Source organism: Polyergus mexicanus, unplaced genomic scaffold, assembly GCF_030449975.1.
Source record: "Polyergus mexicanus isolate NDT 795.1 unplaced genomic scaffold, iyPolMexi1.0 SCAF_7, whole genome shotgun sequence".
Classification (NCBI taxonomy): domain Eukaryota; kingdom Metazoa; phylum Arthropoda; class Insecta; order Hymenoptera; family Formicidae; genus Polyergus; species Polyergus mexicanus.
The window spans coordinates 8,445,074-8,461,516 of NW_027223327.1; the positions used below are offsets into that span (position 1 = coordinate 8,445,074).

Consider the following 16,443-nt stretch of genomic DNA (forward strand, 5'->3'; position numbering starts at 1 on the left):
ACGCCTGACTTTTAAACTTTAAAAGTCTCCTGGATTATTCTTAAATAACATCTAGATAGAATATGGTACGTAATTTTTGTTGATTAGATTTTTTTATTAAATATAATAATTGATTATTTTTTTGATTAAATTGGACGCTGTTTTTTTTTTTTCAAAATTTTTCGCAAATAAATTAAGAGTTAACCGATAATGAAAAAAAATATTTAATAAACTTCCACACATACGTATCGCGTGTTGGGCGCAAAATTTTTTATGGCATTAAAATTTTATTATCCATCCAAGCACAGAAAAAAAGATACATTCCGAATTTCGACCAAATTGCTCGAATCGCAGATCTCGCGATGTTTAAACAAATTGTAGCCTCGGGGAACGCAAAACGAGATTTATACGGCATCGTATATTACTCGAACGTTAAAACTTTTCATGGAATCGTGTTACATGTGGGATGTAAAAGGACCGTGATCGGAAGCCGATAATTCGGCGGTCACTCTTCGAATGCACGAATAACGCCGACGCGGACTCTTGCTGGCGGTTCTGAAATTCATCGATCGCGTATCACGATCGAATAAACCGGTCGAACGTATCATCGTATAGAGGAATACTGCGACGCGCATCGCATTAAGAAACGCGCCGTAAAATTGCAAAGTTTTTCACTCGGCAAACTCGAATGGCCGAATGCCATCCTGGTTGAGATCGATATTCGCTCCGCTTTGCCGAGCCGAAGGAGCTGAGTTCTTATTGCCTCGATATAACACGAAGGACGATGCGTTCTATTTTCGCGGAAACTGATCCTGACCTACAATCAGAAAGATGCAAAAAAATAACACTTGCGTGTTTCTATTTAGCGAGAAGAAGCTTTGTCGTCACCTTGTGGTTCATCTTATTTTATTATCATTATAGTTGATTTTTTTATTCAATGTTAGAAAGAGAGGAAGGAGGGTGAGTGAAAAATTTATCGAAAAATTTCAACAAACGCATTGAAATTAAAATCTGTTTTCTACACAGAATGACATCAAAATTTCAATCTCGATAGATTTTTTTCTCTAATATGCATTTTATTCTTTATTTACAAAATTGAAATATATCAATAATTTTAAAATGAAGTAGAGAATAGCTTCGGAGAGAAGGAGATTGCAGGTGAAGATTTTTCGTGAATTAAATTACGGGAATGAAATTGAATTAACAAAGGCTTTTTGTGTTCGCTTAAATTCGAATAAATTTTATATTTTCAAAGCTTCCGTCGAAACGCAATTAGCAAAATTATTAATGCTGAATAATAGAATTTTGGGATATTTCGTAAATATAAATTTACATTCTATTTTCTCATGCTCTACACTTGAATATTAATAACGAACTATGTCTATGCGGAATATAATAATCTCGTAACAATTGGACTTTTATGTTTTTTAAATGTTGGTTTGTGTTAGGGATTAAGCGTAACTTTCAACCACGATAACCACATGGCATTAATGCGTTAAAACGTGATACTATAATCGTATTTGTACCAAGCGAATAAAAAATGTCTCGTGTTTTGTCGCATCGTGATTTACTGCACAATTATTAAGTAACGCATGAGTCTAGAGCTGTAACTTAAAACCATTATCGGATAGCATAATTTGGCATAAATTCACTATGCAAGGCCGATTTAAAGCGATGTGCAGTATATCTATCTGCTAGTTTCAGATAACGCTCGATGCTCAAGTATATATAGCTTGCAAACGTGTTGTACGAAAGGTATCCTCGTCAGAAATTTCAGTATAACTTTAACGAGTTCTCCCTCTCGCCCCCTCCATATATATATGCATATCTTCCTCCCTCTCTCTCTCTCTCTCTATATATATATATATATATATATATATATACATATACACATACACACAGATGCACACAAAGATGATTATTTGGCGCACATAAGCGATAAAATAAGTGCTCTATCATGTAAGCGCGTGATGATAGCCTCTCGAAGCGGCGATTAGTGATCGTTCGGAGTGATGTGCAACGAATTCCGCGACACGATCGCGTTGTAATCCAATTAATTTCGATTCCGTGATTGCGCTTGAACGTAACTTTTTATCGCGTGAAAGAGTAGCCCCTTCGATTCGCGATTGATGCGGAGAAGATACGACATGAGGCTTCTCATCCGATTACATCCCGAGAAACGTCATTCAAAAAGAAACGTGTACGTTATTCTCGTAAAAGCTATCTTTTTTTTTTTGTATTTATTTTCGATGAAGTGTATCATGGATAAAAAATGTACGAAAAGATATAGAATTTGAAGAATTGAATAAATTGATTTTTACTAACAGCCGAGTTAGATTGAAAATGTGTCACGTGCGCGAGAAAGGGAAGGGTAGGATGTCTACATTCGGTAGATAAAGCCAGCAAGAACTAGACCAGCAGCGATGCGGGAGGGAGAAAAGGGATGATGGTGGTCGACAGTTTATCGCGTACGCATCACCGTTGCCGCTGAGTTTGCAATATTATCGTCACTCGCGTGACGCTCCTGGTCTCGAAGGCGGCTGCTGCTCGCCACTCGTGCATGTGTGACGAGCGTGCATCGGGGACCGGGGACGGCGAAAACGTGCGAGCGCGCGGCGAGGGAGACAGGGGTAGCATTATAAGTCTAGGATACCGACGACGGAGGGGGGTCCGGAGGGCTCGGCCCCCGCTACTCGTGCAGATAGGGGAAAAGTCTGGCGGCGGCGGCGGCCGTCGTGCAGTGTCGACGAGCTGGTCGCCGGGTGGTGGTAGCTGATATCGGGGCAGAGAAGAAGAGGGGACTCCTGGATAGAGGACGACGGGCGGCGGGCAGCTCGCTTGGGGGGGAGGCAGACGATTCCGCGAAGCTCGGCGCCAGTAGACGGCAGCACTGCGGCCCGGGCGTATCGCAGTTCGCGTCCGATCGTCAGCAACGCGCTTTTGTCTCTAACCGCCTGGTCGCGACCTATCGTCCGCCGTCTCGAGGGTGAAGGTGCCTGGCCCGACGATTCCCCTTTCTTACCCCGTCCCACCTCGCATCTCCTGCGTTGCGCGCGCGCGCGCGCGCGCGGATACGCTCTCTCATCCCCCTCTTCTCACCGCTCGCCGAGGTGGTTCTTCTATTGTTGTGATCTTGACCGGCCCGCGCGAGACGCCGCCGAAGATGTACGTCGGTCGAGCTTTTTGTCCCGTGTTTCTCTTCCCTTGAGATTAGCGTGCGATTTACGAGTGCGATCGCGAGGAATATCGGATAACGCGGCGGTGATAGAGAAAGAGGGAGAGGGGGAGAGAGAAAGAGGTGATTGTGAGAGAACGAAGACACTGGCTATGGACGGGGAATCGTGAGATTTCTCTAGCGGAAAGGAGGATTCGTGGTATCGATATCCGATCGATAATATATACGTCATCGTCATAGTTGAAGAATGGAATTTCGCTGAGTTTGTCCCGCCGACATGGGCAAGGGGCTGCGCTACGGGATAACAGAGCTCTGTGCTGATTGCTGCGGTTACACAGTCCAATCGTCTTTTACCCTTTGAAAAATGATTGTTTCCGGTCTTTAGAAACTAGTCGGCAACTGATCCGTTCTCTCAACTTCAATATTAAAGTACGAGTTTCCTAATTTTTTCAGATATAATCAATATTACGCATTATATATGTAGTCTCAATTTATATGCCAGTGAAAAACTGACATTTCTCTTTCGCGTCAGAATATTTATAGCTACATTATAATCGAATGAAGTGAACATTTCGCTGCCTTTTCATCGAAATTATTAATTTACAATTTGATTAACTCTGTCATCAATTAACATCGCGAAAACGGAATAAATCTAAAGAAACATATTACGATTATTTACTATACCCGCGATTGATTTACTTTATTTATCGATTAATTTTACGATCGGGATTGAGCATTTGTGTATAATCGCTTTACATCGATAACCGAATTGTGTCAATTCGTAAAGTTGGTGAATAAGTTTGCATTCCGAGAAGGGATTTTTATTGTTTGGGAACTAGTCAAAGTTCATGTTTGCTGAATTTGCCAGGATTTAACGAGTTTCGTTTCTGCTGAACGAGGTCGCGCTCTAACTTTTCCCCCTCGGGAGTCTTCCACTACTAATCCTTCGCTTGGGATAAATCAATTTATCTACCGATTCACCCCGATGCTCCCCGATTACTTACTCCGTTATAACGAATCGCGTTCCGGCTCGTCGTGCCACGAATCTTCCACCAAAGTCGTTCGCGTCTCGTTGACGGGAGAGGCTGCGCGCGTACATCGATACGATTTTTTTAGTCGAGGAACCAACCCATCGTCGTCGATTCAGCCCGTGAAGAAGATCCTGGCGCAAGGACGATATTACACGTACAGCCTAGTTTTGTGCTGCACCCGTTTCGTGCGCGATTGTTAATGATATCGTCGCCTCGCACAGAGAGAAAGAGAGAGAGAGAGAGAGAGAGAGAGCCCGGCGAATGATCGTGTGCTGTGTCAAGTCAGTGAAAGTCAAGTCACAGCGGGTCTTCCCGCCTCGCAGATAAACGCTTGCAGTGACGGACCGGCCTGAACTGGTCCCACGTCCTCGACCTCGGACGACGTAAGTGCTTCTCGATGACGTGATCCATCTCGCGTCCGCTTCTCTCGAAATGCGCGTCTTGAGATTTCCGTGTTCCATTTTGTGCGAGAGGGGATCCTGAAGATAATGAAATATTGTTTGAAACTGGTGCAATAAATGTCATTCGCTAATTTTAAAAGCAATCGAATATTTTATTTTATATCTAAAACATATATTATAAAAAATGACAAGTTCAATTCTTTGGAGAAGTCTTACGCGCGCATATTTATTTTTTATAAATTTCTAAATTATTTTTTGAGGTACTATTATCAATTTTATATATAGTAACACTAAGCTATCGCTTTTATCTGGAGTGCGAGTATTGGAGATTTATTTAATCTCATATATATTTCAATATTTATATATAATACACTCAATTTAGATTCGCTTATCTTATGAAACAAGCATGAGAATAGTAAATCGTTTTATGCAATTTAGCAAACGACGACAGTGGGGCTATTTATTTATTTGCAACGTAGATTGAGCATGTTGGCATGATAAAACTCAATCAATGATCCGAAGTGATAGCAGGCATCCCAAGAAACGTCGGATATTGCGATTGAACTGGTCGATCAATTATCGATCATCCGAGTGCACTTTGCTATTTGCGAATCGGATCTTGGTCAAAGTAATTACGTGAAAACATCTCAGCCGGCTCCGCTAGAATCATCGTAATCGAGAAAGTTTAAGTTATCCCGGAAAGAATTTATTGACGTTAACTGTTGGCATAGCTTGAAGTTGTGGTACGGCACAAATTTTTTAAGTTTCAAACAAACGATATGATTGAATTACATCTGAATTTAATGTCTTGTCAAATTAAAAATTATTCTCTCGCCAACTGGTTTTCATATATAGCATGTACCATTTTTAAAATCGCTTAAATGAAACGTAAGACTTTATATTCGTCTTTTGAAAACGATTCTCGATAATAAAAACTTGTCACGATGACGATCGAACCGTTCTCGAAAATTTTATTATCAATTTTCAAGCCACATCGGCTGACATTCCAACTCCAAAAGAGATTCCTAGTTGATAAAATATTCCCATATTAGACGAGATGCGTTATATGCGCGCTCGGTAGCGCAATCGTTGCTGAAATTATTTCGAGAATAGTTTCGTCACAGACATTCCGCGGATAGTTTGATCGCGAAGTTACCGCTATTTACTTTAACCTCTCGCGGAAGTTCTGTTCCGTCGATAAAACGTATAATAATAGATCGTGGAAGCACGAAAAAGGCGGAATATCTAGTGATCGTGCGCTCCTCACCACCCGCTTCCTCTCCTATCTAGCTTCTCGATTATTGTTTTTCATCTTTTTTCCTCTCACAGCTTCCCTTCTCCCCTGTTGCTCGTCTCTTTTATTTGGTACGCGGGCATGTATACACGCGTAATGTGATTAACGAGCACACGAGAGAATTGTCACGGACGATACAGCGGAGAAGGCAGAGAGAGAGAGAGAGAGAGAGAAATAAAAAGAGGAAACAAAAGATGTACAATAAAAAGGGGGGGACGGGAGATGGCAGGGTGGAGAAACACGAGGGCGAAGATCTATTATCACGCGCGGGGGGAGGAAGGAAAGGAAACGGGGTAGAAGAGGGACAGAGAGAGGGGAAAAGGGGAGTCGCGATGGACGGAGCGCAGGGAAAGGGAAAACGGATAACGATAGAGCGAGTACACGAGGGAAGGGTATAGAGTGAGGACAGCGGGGTGGTGGTGGATCGTTGTAGATAGGTAGGGCCGCCGGAAGGGAGAAAGAGAGAAGTGGTAGGGAAAATGAATTCTCGTTGGCAGTCAGATAACCCGGTACGATCGATCGGCGAATATCTGCCGCTCCGCCGGCGTTGTACACACGCCGCGCTTACACAGAGAAACACGCGCTTATGTACGTGGAAACGCGATTATATACACGACGCGCAGAGACACTCTTTTATATATACATATATATATATATATATATATATATATATATATATATATATATATATTGTATATCGTCGCAGGTATGCGCCGCGCGTCACATATATGTAGATTTATGTGCACGCGCGAAAGTGCGCGTCGCTATATACACTCGCACGCACACATATATACATCGGCTTGCACATAGGGACGCGTCTGCCGGCGCGACTTGGCGAACGGACGGAAGGAACGCACATGCACTATGCATGAATGCGCGCACATACACGATCCGGGCTGGATTTATTCCCGGCGGAACTTTGCGACGCGCGGAGATGGAAAGTGTGCGAGAGGAAGAGAGGGAAACTGCAGCGAGATGCGGGAGTCGGATGCTGCCGTCCGTTCGCGTGGACCGACGAAAGGGGGTCGTCGAACGATCGGGTTTTCGATCTATCGCTCGAAATCGGTCTTCATATAATATACACGCGAATTACAAAAGGTAGATGTTCCGAGGTATTGAATAAAGCTGGCAGACGTGTTGATTCTCTGTCTCTTTATTAATTTTAATTTTTTTTTTAAATTAAAAGATTTTTGGTCGTGTAAAAAGAAAAGGAAATTGCTTTCTCAAAATATCTTTTTTACATTTTTTTAAAAAGATTCGAATTATCGAGAATTTTCTCGTCACATTGAACGGTTTTGTATTTTGAGACGAAAAGAAGTCGCCATCGCTATTAAATCACTTGATCGTCGGCAACAGACATTTAAAAGATTAACGCGAGCCTTCAATCTCTTGACGCGGATGCTAATGTCGCCTTTAACGAGACACGCCAACGTTCGCTTGCTCGCTCACCCGGCGCAGAAATTATGAATGGTCTCTCTCGCGGAGCCGTATTTCGGAATGTGAATCTCATTTCGCGCGCGCGACGCGCGTATGCTTCGCCTTTCTCTAGCGGCCGATTTAATATTACAGGTGGCACGATGGAGTTCTAAATGATTCAGAAATCCACGTTTATTTCGGGTCACCGCTCGCGATTATCTCTCGAACGTGAAATTTCGATGGCTCTCGACCGTTGGTATGAGCGCGAACGCGAATAGCAACCCTCGCTCATATTTAATTGGCCGCTTTGCTCCTCGCAGCCTCTTTGTACCTTTCCTCGAGCGACAGCATTTCCAACGAATCGCACCGGAAATTATTCATAAGCGTGAAAATCATATCAAGGTGCGACCTACCCGATAGATCAAATTTATTAAAAAGGGGTTTCTCTCTCTCTCTCTCTCTCTCTCTCTCTCTCTCTCTTTCAATCTTTCAGAAATATAATTTTTATTAAAGCTTTAATGATTGTTTTCCCAATATTGTATTGTATATAACACATTAGTAGTTGCGAAATAATTTACTTTTAAAGTATGTAGGTATTTAAAAAATTAATTATTTTAATTCCTCACTATCTGTTATCAACTCAAAATTTAATTAACAAGATATCTAATTTTGAATATTAAGGAAATTAGAACATAAAACTCAATTCTCTTTGGTTAAAAATTCCATGAAAAATTTTATTATTTAGCCGCAAAAGACTCACGGGCGAATTGTCTGCGTGGAGTGTTAAATGACAATAGCTATCGAGCGATCATCCTCCCACAAGTCTTTCAAAATTGATCACCTGAAATTTTAATAACCCCTCTTTACCTTCATAATCTTTACATCCGCGTGATTCAGCGAGGTGTGATTAAAATTTCGCGTTAACGAGGCACGCCGTTATATACGGACGATAATAAATTCACGCGCTTTAGTAACGAGCTCCTCGCGTTTTCTCTCTCGCAGAAGAAAAATGGCACCGTCGACGCGAATCGCGCGTGCAGCCATGACGAAGTGGCTACGGCGACAAAGTCAAGGCAGGGCCCGTTGTCTCTCCGTCAATATATTCCTCCGGATATACTTGACTTGCATGCGAGTCGGGCGGGCGCGTAGATAAAACGCGCGGCACGTCCACGGCGTATCTGTCGCAGGCGGCTTTTGTCGCTTAACAAGGGTGCAGCGACGGTGACACGACGGCGGCAGGAATTACGTGAATTTACTCGCGATCGTATAATAGGACTGGGAGAATGCATTTCCCGCATTCCCCCAAGTTATAATTCCTTTCGCTACACCACGCGAATAACGCAAGCGTGTATTTCGACGTTTAATATCTTCAGTACTGAAATGACTTTTAACGTTACAGAGTACGATATGAATCAGTAGGATCATTGTTATATAGACACTTTGAAGCAAATATTTTTCTTTCAAACGTAAGATTTTGTAATCAATGCCAAATGATATTAATTTTTCGAGAGAATCGATTAAAGCGCTTACCCAATTAGAGATATTATTCATTGCAGTATTAAAATTTTATTTAAACCGCGATTATGTATCTGCAAATATATACAATGTATAGTAATTTTCACAAACGATAAGTAAACGATGCCGTACCGTGACTTAAAGAAGTCACTTTCACGGATAAATCGATTCTTAAGCGGAGGAAGAAGGATCGAAATTCTCGAATTAATTGGTCGCGATAACATATCGAAGGAAAACGATGTCAAACCATGGTAAATAAGCGAGCCGGCTACTCTTTTTGGTTCATTAATTTTTATCGCAACGACCAGTATGTTTGCCTACAAGCAGACAAATACGTGTGACGCAAATGCGTGTAGTACGTTACACCCGTGCGGTATCGCGTATACTTGTCATTGGCGTAACGTCGTCGTTTCCTGCCTATTCCGCTGCACAAACTTGTTATAATGTTGGCTATAAAAGATAACGCAATGTGTACCTCGTTATAAACGATGACAAATAAGAATAACGGGGGATTGATAGGATTAATAAACTATTGTAGTAGAATGGTAGGTCCGGACGAGAGTGAATCGGATGAAAGAAAAAAAAATACTTGCGTCTTAAGAAAATTATAGCGGATGTGACAAAATTATTATAATTATTTCCTGGCGATTAAAAGAGTTGATAAAGTCAGTTGTGCGAAACATATGAAAATAGATTCAACAATTTTTATAACGAAAAATTATTTTATCGATTAGACTTTATCACAGGGAATACTAATTATATGCATTATATGTCGGTTTATCGCTATGCTCACTTTTAGGCCGGTATTCATAGTCAGTTCTTATAATTAAGACCGTCTTAAGCACAATCTTAAGATGTCCTAAACCAATCACAGAGCCGTATTAGCACCTTAAGACGATCTTGAAATAAGAACTGATTATGAATACCGGCCTTAGTCTCTCTGGATCAATCAATTTTAATTATTATCTTTTAAACGATTCACATCGCGTAAGATACGAGTTTTCGTACAATTTTCTTAGATGAAATGCAATTTGTGTCTCTTACTAGCTCGTTATCGGCACCGAGCGCCGAGATAATCCGATTTTATCCATACCTCGCGTTACTCGTTATACAGTTAAAAAGAGATCTCATTATTTACGAAGATAGTTCTTGAGCATATATTCTTACACCAATAACATATTTGGGAGCGTCTAGTGTTCTAATTTGTGGAAATCTAAAAACTGAATTTTTAATTCTTACATATTAAATTAATTATAACATATTCTCTGCTCGATTTGACCTCTTTAATGAAATTATTTTATAATGAACAACGAGCTAGATTCTGATTCCATTATTATCCTTTTCTATTGTATCGAATTTTATTTAGTAAGAGATCATAAAGCTTTCAAAATACATATTCGATGGGGAGAAAATGAAACGTATATAGATTGTGTTTTATTATAAAATTGAATTTTAAATTCGAATGTATCAATTTTGCTCCTGCCGGTAAAAATATGCGAGTCCTGAAATATATAACTTCCATTTCGATGGTTAATATCAAATAAACTAATATCGTATAACATGTACATCTTTTCTTGCTTTTCAAATTTAATTGATGGCGCGAGATAAAATTATGGAAAATTGAAATTTTAAATGTCCGGCAGCGCCGGATCTCCTCGAGGAGATTATGGACAGTCATAGATACGCCATTGCTACTCATCGTATACATATTGTATGTGTTACGCGCACGCATCACACGCGCGCGTTCTCGTGTAATCATTAATTAGATTAGCATATGTCGGAAAAAGATGCTGTCCGCGCACGTAATGCGTCCGTCTATATCCATTGGTGGCGAAGATGCCATTATCTCGACGGTACGTTAATGGCATTATATGATATCATCCGTCGTCGTCGATTGCAACATTTTGCGCGCGCGCGCGAGACATGAGTAAAAATAAAACCGACTTACGTGATGATCGAGTACGCTGGACTATTTTCCGCTTCGCAGATGCACTATATCGATATTTATATCGAATTCTCGCGCAGAGCATGGTGATACTTTGTTCGTCTTTACATTACGAAAAAAAATAGCAGGCCTCCGATCAACGCAAATTGCAATGACGTTTCTTCTCTTTCTTTCTTGAACTGTTTTGCGAAATTATGTATAAGTAATTTTCTCTTTTAGAGAAACTTTAAAAAGAAAATCATTGTTTGTTGCAATTTTCTAATATATGTCTTTATCGACGTATCTTTTGACAATCAAATCTTTGGATTAAAATTTTCAACATGTGGAATCAATTTGACGTCGCGTCAACAACAACCACATCATTTAATTTACATTTAATTATACAATTCAATCGTCAATTCAATTTTCACCAAGCTTTTTATTTTCGATTACAATGCGAAAACAAGTGGCGTCGCGGCATATCCCGATTAAAAAAAGAATCTACTTTCAATTTAAAGGAGACTTTCTTTATACATTCAGGCATATATTGTATACGCGAATCGTACTTAAAGCCCGCAGGTTGTACATAAGAGCTCTTCCCTTATATATGCGATCAAGGTGCTTTTGAGCGCGTACACGAGACACATAGGCAAACATATAATGCTCGTGTGTATCTTGCCGGAATGCAACGGCCTAGGTGAAATGCCTGGCTCCGTGCCAGAGACTTTAACCTCAATTTGCAATAAAACACACGAGAGAGCAGAAGGCGGATTCTTCCGCCCGGACGCGCGCGGCGAGTCTCGCGGGTCCTCGCTCTCTTTTCTGAAAAAATACGAAGGGAGAGTCGGAAAAGAATGACTTGTGTATCGTACGCACGAGAGGTATGCCGAATAAATTTTTCGGTAACATTAGTTTGAGAAATTCTTCCTGACTCGGATCAGAACTTTAACAATCTTTTCTCTTTGTCGCGCTCGTAGGTCGCAAAAAGGTTTTTTAAAATCTAAAAATCGGTGTCGACGATCTTGTCGAGTGTGTTCGCGATTGATTGTAATTGAAATTTTTTAATCATATATATATATATATATATATATATAATGTATAATTGAATGTATTTTTAATACAAATATCGAATTAAATTTATTATAACAGATAATGAAATAATTTTAGGGGAATTAAAATGGAGATTTCTTCGTAACACATTGCCATAAATTGAAAATAAAATTAGCCATAATTAATAAACGTTTGATAAGATATTGAATTGTCGCAAGATGATCGTTACGTATGAAAGATATTAAATCTCTGAAGTTTCTTTACATTTTTAAATTCGTATTATGTAACACATATCACGATATATGTATAATATACATATGTATTGTAATTCCACCAATGAACATATTGATAGGCGAAAAAAAAATTCTAATACCTCAAGTGTTGTATCCTAAAGGAAACTTACGGTGTGAAAGAATTTCAGTAATTTAGCAAAGCACTCGAGGCTTAACTTTATTCTTGCGGAACTATAGGATTTTATTAAGAAATGCCTGGAATATTTTGGACTGGATTCTTGTAATTTAGTCTGCACTTATTCCCATTTTTTTTTCTTCGCTATATTGCATAATGCATAATTATATTACGTTGTATTATCTTGTGGCACGTTTAATACATAGAGTGTTCCCGTATCTCGATGATCTTAGTTTTAATAATCAGAAGTTTTTAATTAAAATATCGAAGAGTTGATTTTCGAGTTACAAATTGTCGAAGATAAAAAGACATCGAAGAGACGTGATTTTCGAATTGTCGAAGATAAGAATCTTTCTCTCAAGCTCGACTTCCGGAATGCGATTGGCAAAATTTTATTATTCATTTAAATTCAGATTTTATCTCTCTTCACAATGTCGATTCGTATTTAATTGCGAATTTTTTGCTGGGAAATATTCTCAGCTCCAAGTTCGTCGTGAAATCGATCGTTAAAATTTAGGTCGTCGTCACTGGGACACGGCACGTGTACAAGCGAAACGCTCGCTCGCGTTTATCTCAAAGCATGTTCGCGAGTTCCCCGTTTATCACCGCGGTAATAAATGCGGCAGTTAAAACAAAGACAGTATAAACTCACCCGCCCCCCGCCCTCCGCGTTCGTCGTTTCTTCCGCACTGTTCCGCCTGAGCCCCACCGGCTTTACGAGCGGCAACAAAGAGCCGAGATTGACATTACGATTATCTGACTGCGAGTATGTATATATGTATGATAGGTATGCACATATGTAATGCGAGCAAGGACGGATAGCGAAAGACGAAGATGCGGTGAAGAAACGGGGACCCCGGAATCATCGAGACTCCATAAAATCGCGGTCGGTTGTGCGATGATATCGTCATGACGAAACTCACGCGATATCGCAGACGACTCGAAAAGACGTAGTAAATGGCTTCTCTATTCTCGCCTTACGATCGAGATATTCAATCGCGTCTCATGGCATTTCCGCTGCGTAAAATGCGCGCGTCCAACGTTGCATTTACATGGCGCTTTTAGTAAACGGATATTAACGGATATTAATAACAGTACGAATATCTCGCGAGCGGAGAGAAAATGATGGTAATTTTTATTATTTTCATGATGTTTTTACATTTTATTATTTTATTTATTTTTATATAGATATATATTCTTATTAAAAACAAATAAAGACGATTGATTAATCTTTGAACAATTGAAAAACATGAATATATGTCTAGAATAAAAATGAAATGTAAGTAAAAATTTCGATCATTCGGACCTATTTGTGAATTGTCTAATGTACTATATATATAATATTTAGTAACGTATTACAAGAGAAAATAAGTTTTGAATAATAAAAGTAAATTAACTTTATATTTAACAAGAACATTATATCTGTTTTTAGCCCCGACCTGGAAGAAGGCCTCGAAGACGACCGGGAAACGCGGCGCAGTTACAGGCAACTCCGAGGGTACAAAGTCCGATATCTCAGCATCTCGAAAAAGGTAAGCGGTCTCTTTACGTCTTATTCTAATTTCAAAATTTTTTCTACGAAATGTCGAGACACGCGCGACTATGATCTTTCGCACAATTTACGCCGCTCTTTTCTTAATTACTTCATTATTAAGATTGTATGGGATTGTCAGATTTAGAAACATTTATTAACATTATTATAAGTTTACGCGAAAGAAGTGTACAGAGAATAATGTAACTCGAGTAATAAGATACATTAACATCTCTAAAATAAATTTCGAAATGTCAAATTTTTCGACTCGTGTATTCAAGATCTTTTCATGGACGATAGTCGAATACAGCAGCGAGGGGAGAGCTTCGCTCTTTGGAATGACTGAAAAACGATAATCCTGAATGGCGGGTCATTTGAAATTGAGATTTAATAGGAGCGTAAATGGAATCGAACTCTCCGCCACGCGGAGCTTTCGGTTGCCCGAAATTCAATTTAGTCGCTTCGCGGAATGTCTGCCCCGCTAATCTCGCTTCTAGTTGGAGTAGAAGTGCTCGCGCGCTCATGAATATAGTTTTAATCGTGTTCCGAAGGCAGCGAACTTTCGGAGAACGACGAGCTTGTAACATTTCCCAAGAGTTTTCTTCAACTTCATTGAGAGGCGAACTTGAAGCAGGCGTGGCGCCTGCACCGATAAACCTTTTTAAAGTCGACGAACCGATCGGTTGCTCGACACTCTGGCCGGGCTTGCACAATCGAGACGGCCGTTAATCGTTATCGGATAGTAAAAGCTTGTCCGTCGCATCACGGTATTACTTGGCCATTCTTGCCCGTGTTCGTCATCGGGGATCGTTTCGCCGATCGATCGGTTCGAGCAATCTCGTCCTCGTCCCTGCGACAAAACGAACGAAAAGGTTTCCGATTTAACAATCGGATCCCCGATGTCTCGGGGTATCATAATAAAAGCGCGATAAAACGGCAAGTCTCAAATATTTTTTGAATTTTTCATATATTTTTAGAATATTCTTAAAATAGATAAACAAGTTAGGATAAAATACTCTTTCTTTCTCTCTCTCTCTTTTTTGACTCGTTTATAATATTATAGGGGAGAAGCATAGATTTAAGAAAATGCGTAACAATGCATAATACAAAGTTCGTAAAAATATTACGTAGGATTGCGTTATACGGACGAAACGACATTAAAACAGTAATTATAACTTCCTCTCACACCGATGCCAAGACGGAAGTGTCTACGCGATCGTGAGCTATCGTCGACCCAGTGTCAGGTCGTCGGTACGATCGATAAAGCGAGGTCAAACGCGGTCGCCGCTGCCGTCGTCGTCGTCGTCGTCGTCCTCACTGTCGTTGTCGATAGATGCGCCGAATCGACCCACGCGAAGGTCAAACGAACCGGTGACTCCTCCGTGCAATTTGGCCGCGTTCATTCATGGACTTTCGGGACGCTGCCAGAAACCGCGGCGTTATTTCGAGTGCGAGAGAGTCGACTGAAAAAAGATGTAACACGATCGGACGATAGGGACGACGAGACGATACGGAAAAAAAAAAAAACGGTACGATGGGCAGGGTAGAGGATGGGGGAACGCGAGAAGAGTAGAGCGGGAAGAGAGGAGAAGGAGTCGTATATAGTCGGGACGCGAGGGAAATAAATGGTTCGAGGAACCGGCAGGAACCGGTCCCGCGGACAAAAGACACACGTTGCCGGCATCGCCTGTAACCGCGATCGAGCAATTCGTGGGACGGAGAAGAGTGAGAAGAAAGAGAAGAGGAATCGTATCGGGAGTGCGAGACGCGCGAGAGAACGAAAGGAGGAAAGAGGCTGACTCAGGAGAGAGGAAAGGGTTCTTGTGATTCCGATAAAGGAGGCCGGTAACCTCCCACTGGCTCTAAAATCCAAAGTTACACGATCTATGTAATGTACGGTAGAATTTTGTCATCAAATACTTTCATATACGATGATATTTATATCCATAAAAAAAAACATGTTCTATTTTTATAATATAAATTATTACGTGGATAATTACGTGTAAAAGATGCAATAGATTGTGTAATAAAATCACAAAGTTCCGATATATAATTTCTATGTACATATAAATTAATCCGTATTTTTATAGTGAAATTCTTCACAATTCATTATAAGAAAAAAATCTCGTACTCCTTCATTCTATTTATCTGTGAAATAAATAAAATGGAATCTCTCAAATATGTCGTGTAAAAGAGGCATAACACAGATCGAGGAGCAAGAATCGCTGCGCGGTCTTTGTCCGCGGGGAATTCGCTCTAATCTTCAAGAAGTCGTTTCTTAGCTCCGTCTCTTCAGGCCCGTCGGCCTCGCAGCCTCCCTCACGTCTATTTATCTTCCTTTCTCTCGTTCTCTGGGTTACTCGTGCTCTCATTACGAGCGATCGTTCCTTCGTTCTGTTCTTCTTCCTGATTCGCCGACAAGCCGCCCCCCTCATTTTGATCGATTACAGTTTCTTTCCATCTTCGACCGCGACCGTTTTCAGGTTCAGATCGTTTGCGATATTTTGCTTTCGTATTTCCCATGACGCCATTTAGGATATATTTACGATACTGTAATAATCTCTAGAGGCAATATATGGATTTCGTCGAAATTATAGCTATAATATCGTGCTAATATTAATATTAGATAAATCACTGTACCAGGAAAAAAAATTACTCGTGTTTAATCGGTATTTTTATTTCCAATACTGATTTTATATCGACGCGCGAAAAATATCAG

At 40.4% G+C, this 16,443-nt stretch overlaps 1 protein-coding gene across 3 annotated transcripts in view; it reads left to right on the forward strand.

Annotated features, from left to right (window-relative positions):
- Kdm3 (Lysine demethylase 3) overlaps positions 1–16,443 on the forward strand; it is a 254,793-nt gene that overhangs the window by 65,603 nt on the left and 172,747 nt on the right. For all 3 annotated transcript variants that reach the window (XM_070298656.1, XM_070298657.1, XM_070298658.1), the window contains exon 7: positions 13,626–13,725. In XM_070298656.1, the coding sequence (XP_070154757.1) occupies positions 13,626–13,725 (100 nt within the window). The remainder of the gene's footprint in view (positions 1–13,625; positions 13,726–16,443) is intronic.